At 53.3% G+C, this 12,931-nt stretch overlaps 1 protein-coding gene and 1 long non-coding RNA gene across 11 annotated transcripts in view; one reads left to right on the top strand and one right to left on the bottom strand.

Annotated features, from left to right (window-relative positions):
- MPP2 (MAGUK p55 scaffold protein 2) overlaps positions 1-7,934 on the top strand; it is a 33,487-nt gene extending 25,553 nt beyond the window's left edge. For 8 of the 10 annotated variants that reach the window (XM_045375905.2, XM_065531633.1, XM_045375904.2 and 5 more), the window contains 9 exons: positions 45-194; positions 572-799; positions 1,515-1,646; positions 1,755-1,860; positions 1,947-2,015; positions 2,253-2,414; positions 3,123-3,325; positions 3,699-3,827; positions 5,283-7,934. In XM_045375905.2, the coding sequence (XP_045231840.2) occupies positions 45-194; positions 572-799; positions 1,515-1,646; positions 1,755-1,860; positions 1,947-2,015; positions 2,253-2,414; positions 3,123-3,325; positions 3,699-3,827; positions 5,283-5,459 (1,356 nt within the window). In that variant the 3' untranslated portion in view covers positions 5,460-7,934. Of the gene's footprint in view, positions 1-44; positions 195-571; positions 800-1,514; positions 1,647-1,754; positions 1,861-1,946; positions 2,016-2,220; positions 2,415-3,122; positions 3,326-3,698; positions 3,828-5,282 lie in introns of all 10 variants that reach the window. The other 2 variants (XR_012425914.1, XR_012425913.1) reach the window with 1 other exon arrangement.
- Positions 7,935-8,611: 677 nt separating this feature from the next.
- On the bottom strand, positions 8,612-10,932 carry LOC135967713 (uncharacterized). Its single transcript, XR_010581893.2, has 2 exons — positions 10,633-10,932; positions 8,612-9,158 (listed from the first exon to the last, which is right to left on the bottom strand). It is a non-coding gene; the product is annotated as an uncharacterized lncRNA (long non-coding RNA).
- Between the last annotated feature and the right edge of the window lie 1,999 nt (positions 10,933-12,931).

Raw genomic sequence — 12,931 nt, 5'->3', positions numbered from 1 at the left:
TGGGGCACTGCCCCATTGTCCCTTCTTTTCCTACCACCCCCTAGTCCCTCCTGGAGACGCATGACTCTGTGGCCTCAAAGACCTATGAGACACCACCCCCCAGCCCTGGCCTGGACCCTACATTCAGCAACCAGCCCGTACCTCCCGACGCCGTGCGCATGGTGGGCATCCGAAAGACAGCCGGAGAACATCTGGTGAGGACTGGGCAGGGCCAGAGGCGGGGCTGGTGAGGGTGGGGGATTGAGAATAACCAATGAGGGGACAAAAAAAGGCCAAGCGTGGTCTGAAGATGAAGATGGGGCCAGCTTTGTGCAGGGAAGGGCCCATGCAGACCCAGGAGACCATAGACACTGCACACTCACCTGTGTCCGCATCTCTCCAGTCTGCCCGCTTCCGCCCGCCATTAGTACCTGCTCTAAGTGAAGAATTTAGGCAGAAGGATGGAGGACGACTTTGTGAGTGCGGGGGTGGGTGGGTGGGGACAGGAATGGAGGTGCTATTAGAAGAGTATTTGAAGATTCTGACTTGGAGCAATCGGGTCCTCATCTTACACTCTCCCTCTGACCTCCAGGGTGTAACGTTCCGCGTGGAGGGCGGCGAGCTGGTGATCGCACGCATTATGCATGGGGGCATGGTGGCTCAGCAAGGCCTGCTGCATGTGGGTGACATCATCAAGGAGGTGAACGGGCAGCCAGTGGGCAGTGACCCCCGTGCACTGCAGGAGCTCCTGCGCAATGCCAGTGGCAGCGTCATCCTCAAGATCCTGCCCAGCTACCAGGAGCCCCATCTGCCCCGCCAGGTGGGCCCCTCCACCAGCCCCTCTCTCAGCAGAAGGCCCAAGGGATGGCCGAGCCTCCTGGCTGTCAGGGTTGCAAGTCTCACTGAGGCCCTCCTCTCCTACTGGTTTCCTCCAGGGGAGATGAGGGTGGGACCTGCAGCCCAGGGGCAGCTGACTGCAGCCGCTGACAGGCCTCTGCCTCTGCTGCACCTGCACGTGCTCCCGCATTGGCCGGCATTATGCATGCAGCCACAGCCTGGGGTACCAGAGTGTATGAGAGAGCGCCTGTATCGTGGTCTGCGTTCTTCACATGTTTGTGCGCATGCGCAGGGTGGGTGGCGTCGTCGTATGTCCTGGACAACTGTCTCCTAGTTGGTGGATTCTGGGGGTCTGGCTGCTCTATCTACCTCTCCTATTGGCTCTCTCGCCCTCTGCCAGAGCCCTTCTCCAAGGGTAGAGGGTGAGTGGAGGGAGGGATCCAGGATTAGATGCCAGAGTCCTGTCCCCTACTTGGTGGTCCCACATCCTTGGTCCTAAGATCTGAATCCTGTAGTACTAGATGTGAAGGGAGGTTGGCACCAGGGAGGCACATGGGCAGGCCTGGAGGCATCACTCCTGCAGGGGGACAGTTCCATTTCCCCTTGTGTCTTTGTGGAAAGAGGGGGCACGGGGTAGACCTCCACCTGCAGCCTTCTACTGCCCCTTCCCCCGACCCTTTGCTGATTCCTGGGCCCAGGTATTTGTGAAATGTCACTTTGACTATGACCCGGCCCGAGACAGCCTCATCCCCTGCAAGGAAGCAGGCCTGCGCTTCAACGCTGGGGACTTGCTCCAGATCGTAAACCAGGACGATGCCAACTGGTGGCAGGTGAGCCCCGGGCACCCCTGCATCTCTCCAGGTGTGGTACATGGGAGGGCAAGGGCACAGGGAGGGGTCCTCTTGCTCAGGCAGATCTTGGTCTCATGTCCGTTTCAGGCATGCCATGTTGAAGGGGGCAGTGCTGGGCTCATCCCCAGCCAGCTGCTGGAGGAGAAGCGGAAAGCATTTGTCAAGAGGGACCTGGAGCTGACACCAAACTCAGGTAGGAGGTTCCCCCCTACCCCACATCTCCAATCTGGGATCCGACAGGGCCCTGTCTGCCTCACTCACCCATCTCCCTATGGCCAGGGACCCTATGCGGCAGCCTTTCAGGAAAGAAAAAGAAGCGAATGATGTATTTGACCACCAAGAATGCAGGTGGGTATCAGAGTGTCCCCCCCTTTGTCCTCCTCTAACATGGCTTGCCTTTCCCTGTCCCCACGCATCACCCGTGAAGATGTGTGCCTGGCTCAGATGCTGCCAGCCGTGTCCCTAGGCCCTGCTCGACTCCCCCTTGCTCCCCTGTTCTAAGCCCTCTTGCCCTCAGCCTCCCTGAGAGCTCCGCCCCTCCCTCACCATGCAGCCTGGTGAGCAGCGCCATCTCCCTGTGTCCAGAGTTTGACCGTCATGAGCTGCTCATTTATGAGGAGGTGGCCCGCATGCCCCCGTTCCGCCGGAAAACCCTGGTGCTGATTGGGGCTCAGGGCGTGGGACGGCGCAGCCTGAAGAACAAGCTCATCATGTGGGATCCAGATCGCTATGGCACCACGGTGCCCTGTGAGTGGGAGCTGGGCCCTGCTGAGTCGGGGACAGGGAGCAGGGGCTCCCCTGGGGGCCAGGGCTGAGCCTACCGAATGGGCATCTTCATGGGCGCCAGGCCAGGTGGTACCTTTGGGTGTACGGGTTGGGGTGCACGCCCTCTGTGGGTAGGTAGGGGAACTTCAGGCTCAGGAAGGATGAGGGAGGTGTCCTGCCAACAGGTGGCCTAGTGGGCTGGGCTGGCGTCCCCTTTCCTTCTCTTGTTTCACTTGCTAAAAGCCGTGAAGAAAGTGAGTGCCCAGCTGTGCACCCGGGTGAAACCGGCTATGAGCTGTGTATGTGTAGCCTTGTGGAAGACAGGGCTTCTTAGTGGCAGAACCAGCGGGGGTGGGGGAAGCTCCTGGCTGCCAGAGGCAGGACTAAGAGCGCTGCCCTGGTCTGCTTGGCTCTTGCTGTGTGGCTTTGGGCTGTACATTGCCCTTTCTGTACCTCAGCCTCTCATCTGTGGGCTCTGGGTTAGACCAAGGTTACCACCTCATGTCTCTGTGTGTGCCAGTGGGGAGGGTGGGGGGCAGGTGTGTGCAAAGGCAGCAGTGCTGGCAAGATGAGGGGCAGACTGCACCCCCAAGACTGGGAAACGGGGGCTTGGGTAAGTGTGCGTATATGTGTCTGAGGCACTGTGACCTGCCCGTGCCCATTCGGCCCAACCTACCCCCATCCCCCTAGACACCTCCCGGCGGCCCAAAGACTCAGAGCGGGAAGGTCAGGGTTACAGCTTTGTGTCCCGTGGGGAGATGGAGGCTGACATCCGTGCTGGGCGCTACCTGGAACATGGCGAATACGAGGGCAACCTGTATGGCACACGTATTGACTCCATCCGGGGCGTGGTCGCTGCTGGGAAGGTGTGCGTGCTGGATGTCAACCCTCAGGTACTGCCACTCTGCTCCTTCCCAGCCTGCCTAATGTCCTCTCTGCTGCCTCAGTGCTCCCCCATAGTTCCAGGTACCTGTCACCTGAGCACACCCGTGTACCCCCTCTGCCCTCAACTACTGCTGAAACCCAGCCTACCTGGAACCTTTCTCAGCGTTCCAGAGCCCCCACTCCTCCTCTAGTCTCCTCCAGTCACCCAGCCACCTGCCAGCTATATGTCATTTGTCCCAGGACTCATGTCCCAGACCCCTAGGCACCCTTTTCCACCCACTCCCAAGTGCCCACCCCAACCCCAGTCACCCTCACAGCCTTTCTCTGGTTCCCAGGACAGACATGGGGATATGCTCCCTACCCTACCTTCTCCTTCTGCAGGCGGTGAAGGTGCTACGAACGGCCGAGTTTGTCCCTTACGTGGTGTTCATCGAGGCCCCAGACTTCGAGACCCTGCGGGCCATGAACAGGGCCGCGCTGGAGAGTGGAGTGTCCACCAAGCAGCTCACGGTGAGGGCTCTGAGGTGTGGGGGAGGCGTCCAATGGCTGCCTAGGGTGGTGGGGGACAGGCCTGAGCTGACAGAGAGAGAGAAGGAGGTGGTGTTGGGGAGGGACAGGGGCCTGCTCCAGTTATCGGTGAGGCAGGACGTGGTCCCCTACTGCGTAGATGTGGAACGGGAGGTCTGAGAGAGGAAGTCCAAAGTCTCAGAGTGAGCCAGGCACACAGCTAGCCTGGGACACATGTGTTTCTGACTCCAGGCCCCCAGCTCAGCCCACTCCGCAGGGGCAGAAAGCTGGCCAGAGAGAGTTCCAGAGGGCCAGTGGAAGAGGTGGGCAGGAGGTGGGCCAGGTGAGCTTGGGTTGCTTATAGCTGGGGGGAAGCTGAAAGGTAGGAGAAAGCCAGAGGCGGGAAGGCTGGCTGGAGGGGTGAGTCAGTGTAAGAGAGCAGGCAGTGCCTGGAGGAGAGGCTTCAAGCCTGCATTGCAGGACTCTGGCCCCTTCCTCCTTCCACCCTGTGTCTTGCTGCGCCTTCCCAGGAGGTGGAGGGTTTGCAGAGCTCTGAGCGCAGGGGTCCCTCTGCTGGCCATGCCTGGTGCTGCTGCACTCAGGCCCCGGGTACAAAAGGTACAAAAAGGTCACACAGTCAGTCAGTGGCTAAACAGGGTCTGCCTGACTCTCAAGTCAGTGCTCCCTCAAGTCTGACTAGGCTGCCTTACCTATGCAGCATGACAGGCTGGTACCAGGGCAATCCACAAGTACCCAGGACAACCCCACCCTCTAGCATGGCTGGGGCCCAGAAGAGGCTGTCTAGGCTGGCACCCTTCTGCCAGTGACCCCCTTAGGAGCTCTGGACCCTTGCCTGATTCCCATTCTGGGCACCTCCTCCTTGGCAAAAGGTGTGGCCAACCGGAGCTGCTGGGATATAGCTAGCTTCAGCTTATTTAAGTCAGTTGTCAAGTACCCTTCCCCACCTCTGCCCAGCCAGCTTCCACTGGGTCGAGGGTGGGGTTGTCCTGGGTACTTGTGGATTGCCCTGGTACCAGCCTGTCATGCTGCATAGGTAAGGCAGCCTAGTCAGACTTGAGGGAGCACTGGCTTGAGAGTCAGGCAGACCCTGTTTAGCCACTGTCTGTGTGACCTTTTTGTACCTTAATTTTCTGTTATAAATGGGGAAGAATTAATCCTACTTTGCAAAGCTGTAGTGAAGATTATGTGGCATGCAAAGCATTTAGGGGTGTGATTGGCAGTTACTAAAGCTTATTTCCTCCCTTTCACTCATCATCTGTTTGTGGTCGATGGTGAGCCACTTTGAGGCAAACAGAGAGGGGCCCCTCCCTCCCTAGCCAGGGAGTCCACACCAGGGTTGGGCTTTGGGGAGGGGGAGTGGGGGAGCTGTAGCTCCTTCTGACAGTGGGGGTGAGTTGTAGGAACTGACTGTAGGGAGGTCCCCTTGTGCCTGGGCAGGAGGCGGACCTGAGACGGACAGTGGAGGAGAGCAGCCGCATCCAGAGGGGCTACGGGCACTACTTTGACCTCTGCCTGGTCAATAGCAACCTGGAGAGGACCTTCCGCGAGCTCCAGGCGGCCATGGAGAAGCTACGGACAGAGCCCCAGTGGGTGCCTGTCAGCTGGGTGTACTGAGCCTGTTCACCTGGTCCTCAGCCCACTCTGTGTTGAAACCCAGAACCTGAATCCATCCCATTCCTGACCTGTGACCCCCTGCCACAATCCTTAGCCCCTATATCTGGCTCTCCTTGGGTAATGGCTCCCAGCAGGCCCTAAGTCTGGCTTCAGCACAGAGGCGTGCACTGCCAGGGAGGTGGGCATTCATGGGGTACCCTGTGCCCAGGTGCTGCCCACTCCCAATGCCCATTGGCCACCAGATATCTCTGAGGGCCGAGCCATGCCCAAGAATGTGTCAGAGTCACCTCCATAATGGTCAGTACAGAGAAGATAAAAGCTGCTTTGGGACCACATGGTCAGTAGGTACACTGCCCCTTGCCACCCCTCCCCAGTCACACTCCTCTGGACTGGCCACACCCACCCCATTCCTGGACTCCTTCCACCTCTTACCTCTGTGTCGCAGGAGCAGGCCTTGGGCTGTTTCCATGTGGCCAGGGGAATGCATGTCCCACTGGCAGCCAGACAGGCCTGGGTGGTGGTGCCAGCCTGGTGCCATCTTGAAGGCTGGATGAGAGCCAGTGGCCACAGCTGCAGAGCACTGTAGCTCCCAGCTCCCTCAGAAAGGGGCAGGGTCACAGGGCAGATGCTGCTCGGTCCCTCCCTCATCCACAGCTTCTCACTGCCGAAGTTTTTCCAGATTTTTCCAATGTGTCCTGACATGTCAGCCCTGCTCCCCACAGGGCCAAGCTGGCAGGGGTCAGTGGGCTCAGCCCAGGTAGGCGCGGGATGGAGGGCTGAGCCCTGTGACAACCTGCTGCTACCAACTGAAGAGCCCCAAGCTCTCCATGGCCCACAGCAGGCACAGGTCTGGGTTCTGTGTCCTTGACCTTGGTCCATTTTGGTTTTTTCTCTAGCCAGGTCCAGGTAACCCACTTGCGTCAGGGCTGCCGGGTTGGAGGGGCTGAGGAGGAGTTCAGAGGGGACCTTGGGAGCCTGGGCTTGAAGGACAGTTGCCCACCAGGAGGTTCCTCACACACAACTCCAGGGGGCGCCATTTACACTGTAGTCTGCACAGCCTGTGGTTCCATGTGCATGCTTGGCGCCTGTCTGTGCCTCTGGCACTGGGGTGTGTGTATATGTATGTGCGTGCGTGCGTGTGTGTGTGTGTGTGTGTGTGTGTGTGTGTGTCAGGTTTAGTTTGGCGAGGAAGCAAAGGATTGTTTTGTTTTGGAGGTCTCTCTTTGGGGCCCCTTTCTGGGGGTTCCCCATCAGCCCTCATTTCTTATAATACCCTGATCCCAGACTCCGAAGCCCTGGTCCTTTCCTGATGTTTTCTCCCTTGTCCTATTGTCCCTCTACCCTAAATGCCCCCCTGCCGTAACTTGGGGAGGGCAGTTTTGTAAAATAGGAGACTCCCTTTAAGAAAGAATGCTGTCCTAGATGTATTTGGGCATCTCATCCTTCATTGTTCTCTGCATTCCTTCCGGGGTGAGCCTGTCCTCAGAGGAGACAACCTGGGACACCCCAAGTCCAAACCCCTGTGCCTCCCAGTTCTTCCAAGTGTCTAACTAGTCTTCTCTGCAGCGTCAGCCAAAGCTGGCCCCTGAACCACTGTGTGCCCATTTCCTAGGGAAGGGGAAGGAGAATAAACAGAATATTTATTACAAATGTTAGAATATATTTCTTATACTAGGAATCTCATTTGCATTTGCATAGAGTATACACATGGGGTGGAAAGGCCAGGCCTGCCCCCATCTCGTTGGTGTGCCTCTGCATATACTACGCACTCATCTTCCTGCTCCTCTTTTCCCTTGATCAGTGTCCTTTCATCCTAGTTCAGCTGTCCCTTGCATCACCCTCAGCCTAAGAGAGTGGGAAGGAAATGGGGTGTTTTCCTGCTGACTTGAGGCTATGGGGTCACTTGCCACTTCCTACTTTCCCTGGGGGACTTGAGGGTAGAGGCGACTTGAGGGTAGAGGCAGGGGAAGATTTGTTGTTGCAGCTGCCTCTGCCCCCTTGGTCCAAATGACCATCATCTCTGATGGAGATGGGTTGGGTACCTGGCCCTCATGGCACCCTCACTGCTAGTGATGCCAAGGGGCAGGCCTGGAGCCCTTCCCTCCTGTCTCTTCTCAGTCCTTCCTCTCTGAACAGCCTCCTACCTCCCCTGCCTGAGCCCCACTCCACAGCCCTCCCAGGTACCTATCAAGTGGGAGCAGAGGCTGTCAGTCCTTGGCTCACCTGGGACAGGGCTGGGGCTGGGTTGGAACAGGTGTGTGTGCCCACCACATTAGCTCTGTGACTCTTCTCCCTCCCTGCCATTGTGGACTGTTATATTTGAGGGACCTCAGGAGAGTGAGGACCCTACCATCCACTGTCCATGTTCAGTCCCAGCCCCAGTGCCCTTCCTCTGTCCCCTCCCTCAGCCATCCAATTCTTGAGTTTTCTCACTGACTGGTTTTTTCTTTTCCTTGGATTAAATGTGAAAGCAAAGGCTTCTGGCTCTGCTTGTCTTTGGTTGGGGTTGGTGGATGGCTTTGGGAGAAAGTGAGAGCTGGGGAGCACAGCACAGATGACTCTAGAATGGAAGTCAGAGTGACATGTCTTGTTTTCTGCAATGTCTTCCTTTCCTGTCTTGCCCCTGCACACTCCCCTTCCCCAGAAGATGCTCCTTCTAAGTGCTCATACCCAAGGACATGAACAGACATTTCTCAAAACAAGACATACAAGTGACAATGTATGAAAAAGTGCTTAATGTCACTGATCATCAGAGAAATGCAAACCAAAACCATGATGAGTTACCATCTCACACCAGTCAGAATGGCTATTATTAAAAGGTCAAAAAATAAGATGCTGGTGAAGTTGCAGACAAGAGGGAGTGCTTATACCCTATTGGTGAGAATGTAAATTAGTTCAGCCCCTGTGGAAAGCAGTTTGGAGATTTTTCATAGCAGTACCATTCATTCCAGCAATCCCATCACTGGGCATCTACCCAAAGGAGAAGAAATCATTTCACCAAAAAGATACCTGCACTGGTGTGATTGTCACTACGGGACTGAACGTAGGACGAACGCCACTTGTGACAGTTACCATGGGACTGAACAAAAGAGGATGAACACAGAAATGAAAACTTAACACAAAAGAATCTGCTTTAAAGAAGGAGTCATTGCTTTTGCTTCTAGTGAGCAAGGGCCCTGAGCTTCCACAGCCCTCTATATTTATTGGGCAGAAAGAGCAGGGAGGAGCAGGTAACCATTGGTCAGCTGCTTGATTTATCACAGGTTCACATAATTGCTAACAGGCTTCAGGTATGCCTGTAGATAATCACAAACACTGCACCTGGGGCGTGACTGCCCTCAGCATTCCTTCTGGACAGCAGACACAGTTTGCCAGTATTCTGCATTTATGAGAACAGTTTGCTGTTTGCTCATATAGCCTTCAGTGGTATACTGAGTTGATCACGACCCTCCTTCTTTTGGCCTCCAACATCTCCCCCTTTTTGTTTTTACATTAATTGAACAAAATCTGTCCTCATGTTATGGGGGTTGATGTCAGTGTGGCTCTGGTCAGTCCTCATTCCATCTTCACATTCAGATTCAACTGACTCATGGCTCGTACCAGGGGAACCAGGCCCATGGTTGGGATCCATGGTTCCCTCCAGTCTCCTGTTCCATGGCTGCACACACCTTGAGGGCACCCACATGGTTTGTCCACCTCCTGTAAAAACACAAGCATACCCTTGTCCCCACGTTGATAAATCTATAGGCAGTGGGAAACGTATTCTGAGGTTCCTTAATTCTTTTCCTACAAAATGCTGACATAACGTTAGGACTGCTGAGCACGCCTTGGGGTAAAACTTTCCATTGATAATGAAAAACAGGCTTTCTCCAACAGAAGGCACAGAAAACAACTTGAGGCTTATCCTTCTCATGTAAGGTATAGAAAAAAAAATCTCCAAGATCCATTACTGCAAGAGGCCAGTCTCTTGTTCCTGTATCCATAAGCCCACACAACTTCTTTTCTTTAATTTGCACTGCACAAGTGGGTCTACTAGATGCTATTGGTTGTGATGAATAAATTTCCCTCCTAGTTGTACTTCCAAATCCTTGATTCCCTTGTTTCTTCTTTCGTCAAGAAGGGTGTAATTTGCAGGGGATAAGCAACAGATGAGCAATATGTTCTCCCAGTTCGAAAACCCAAAGATCTTGTAACATTACCACTACTTGAATTTCTTCTTCATAATCTGAATCAACAACTCCTGGGACTACAGTAATGCCCTGTAAGTTAAGACAGCTTTTGCCTAAAATTAATCCCATGTATTCTGTTGGCAAAGGTCCACAAATACCAGTGGGAATCTTGGTGGGTTTGTCTCCTCCAACTAACGTAACGCATTCTCTGACTGGGAGATCCAATCCTGTGCTTCCAGGTGTTCCTGGGGAGGGGGAATCAATGTGCCTTCCGAAACCCACCCCTGAAACGGAGTTGTGTCCTGGACTGGGGATGCCCGCATTGTTTGAGGTGCCCGGGTTCAGGCCCCCTTGTCATTTCCCCACAGGGGGGTGCTGTTTTGATGAAAATTTGAATGGCATTGATTAGCCCAATGATTTCCTTTATTGCAACAAGGGCAAAGTCCTGGTGTTTTTGCTATTGCGGGGGAGGGAACTGTGTTATGAGATCCCTTCTTTCTGGAGATCTGACGGCATTCTTTTTTGAAATGTTCAATTTTTCCACAATTATAACATTTTTCCACTTTAGGGTTTGACCCTTGGCTCCTTTTAGGTTTATCAGCTACTAAATTAGCCACTGCTTGAGCCAACATTGTAGAGCGATGAAGCTCAATTTCCCACATCTTGACAAGCTCTGAGAAAATTTCCTAAGCGTCTTGTACATCTCACAGGAGCCAGTGCATGTTTGCAATCCACGTTTGCCTTCTCAAAGCCAAAGTTAAAGTTAGTATTGCTGCAGCCACAGAAGAAGATGGTACAGGCCAATCTTCACCCTCCCTCTCCTGTTCACCACCCTCGATAGGTGCTGTGGGTGGGGCACAAAATTCTTTCAGATTTTGAAATAATGACAAAAGGACAGTACAGACCAAACTCCAAACAGAAAAAACAGAAATAATGAACAAATTCTGCCCATGTTACCCTGATTCAGAAACTTCCCACTCCCAGTACCTCTTTAGGTCACTGACCTTATATCCACTGCCGGCAGACTCGTCCTGGGGTTTCTCGTTCATCTGGTCAGTTTCACTTTCTCTGCTCCAGCAGACGTTCCTCGTTCATGTCCCTGTCTGTCTCTGCTAATCTCTGCAAGTCCCTGCTAGTCTCTATCTGTCCCTGTCTGTCCCTGTCCATCCCTGTTTGGGTGCCACTTGTGACAGTTACTACGGGACTGAACAAAAGAGGACGAACGCAGAAATTAAAACTTAAGACAAAAGAATCTGTTTTAAAGAAGGGGTCAGGGGGCTCCTTGCCTCTAGTGAGCAAGGGCCCTGAGCTTCCACAGCCCTCCATATTTATTGGGCAGAAAGAGCAGGGAGGAGCAGGTAACCATTGGTCAGCTGCTTGATTTATCACAGGTTCACATGATTGCTAACAGGCTTCAGGTATGCCTGTAGATAATCACAAACACTGTGCCTGGGGCGTGACTGCCCTCAGCATTCCTTCTGGGCGGCAGACGCAGTTTGTCAGTTTTTTGCCAACATTCTGCATTTATGAGAACAGTTTGCTGTTTGCTCATATAGCCTTCAGTGGTATACTGAGTTGATCACGACCCTCATTCTTTCGGCCTCCAACACACTTGTATGCTTATCGTAGCACTATTCACCATAGCAAAGACAATGAATCAATTTAGGTGCCCATCAGTGGTGGATTGGATAAAGAAAATGTGGTACATATACACCATGGGATACAGTGTAGCCATAAAAATAATGAAATTGGCTGGGCGTAGTGGCTCACTCCTATACTCCCAGCACTTTGGGAGGCAAAGGCAGGTGGATCACCTGAGGTCAGGAGTTCAAGACCAGGCTGGCCAACATAGTGAAACCCTGTGGCTGCCAAAAATACAAAAATTAGCTGGGTGTGGTGGTGCACACCTGTAGTCCCAGCCACTCAGGAGGCTGAGGCAGGAGGATTGCTTGTATTGCAATCTGGGAGGCAGAGGTCATAGTGAGCCAAGATCGTGCCACTGCACTCCAGCCTGGGCGACAGAGTGGGACTCCGTCTCAAAAAAAAAAAAAAAAAAGAAATCATGTCCTTTGCAGTAACATGAATATAGCTGGAGGCCATTATCTGAAGCAAATTAACATAGAAACAGAAAATCAAATACCATATGCCCTCACTTCTGAGTGGGAGCTAAACATTATAGGTACACATGGACATAAAGACGGCAACAATAGACACTGGGGATGATGAGAGGAGGGAGGGAGGGAGGGAGATAAGGGTTGAAAAATGGCATATTGGCCGGGCACAGTGGCTCATGCCTGTAATCCCAGCATTTTGGGAGGCCGAGGCGGGCGGATCTCCTGAGGTCAGGAGTTCAAGACCAGCCTGGCCAACATGAAAACCCACCTCTACTAAATATACAAAAATTAGCCAGGTGTGGTGACACACACTTGTAATCCCAGCTACTTGGGAGACTGAGACAGGACAATCTCTTGAACCTAGGAGGCAGAGATTGCAGTGAGCCAAGATTGTGACATTGCACTCCCACCTAGGGGACAGAGCAAAACTGTGTCTCAAAAAAAAAAAAAAAAAAAAGAAAAAAGAGAGAAAAAAAGAAAAACGACATATTGACGACATATTGGGTTCTCTGTACACTATTTGGGTGACAGGTTCAATAGAAACCCAAACCTCAGCATCACACAATATGCCTATGTAACAAACCTGTACGTGTACCCCCTAAATCTGAAATTAAAAAAAAAATGCCTGCACCCGGGTGTCTGCGAGCATTCATGGGGCTAGAGGACCCAGACACACTGTGGCTAATCCACTCAGCTCCACCTGGAACTTGTGCGGCCTCCAGCAGGTCCCTTTACCTCTCTGGGCTTCAGGTTCATCTTCTGTAACAGTGTCATGGACTCTTCCAGTGGTAACACTAGGATTGCTTCCAGGTGCTCAAAAACAGGGGACATAGGTGACATCAAAAGACCACCCAGGGGCGATATTTGGCAAATCCTTCAGGGTTAAGAGGTCAGCTTTCTTTCTACCTGAGTTATTCAGCGGAACTGCGTGCCACTCCTTTGGGATCATCGAGGATTCTCAGGAGCTTTGGCGGTTCCCTTCTCCTTGCAATGGCCAGATGAGCAACCACCCTTTGGGGAAGTGCAATGATTTCCCCAAAGCATCCATGGGGGTTCATATCACCTCATAGTTCTGATGGGAATTTGGCATTGATTGTTAAACACCTCTATTCCAAAGAGCCCCTGACCATTCCTAGCACAAAGACTGTCTTTCTGATCAACTTCTCTTTTGGTCGCTTGCCTCCACCAT

This window comes from Macaca fascicularis, chromosome 16 (assembly GCF_037993035.2).
Source record: "Macaca fascicularis isolate 582-1 chromosome 16, T2T-MFA8v1.1".
NCBI classification, from domain to species: domain Eukaryota; kingdom Metazoa; phylum Chordata; class Mammalia; order Primates; family Cercopithecidae; genus Macaca; species Macaca fascicularis.
Note: the sequence above shows the minus strand (reverse complement) of the source record. Positions and strands in the feature narration are given on the sequence as shown.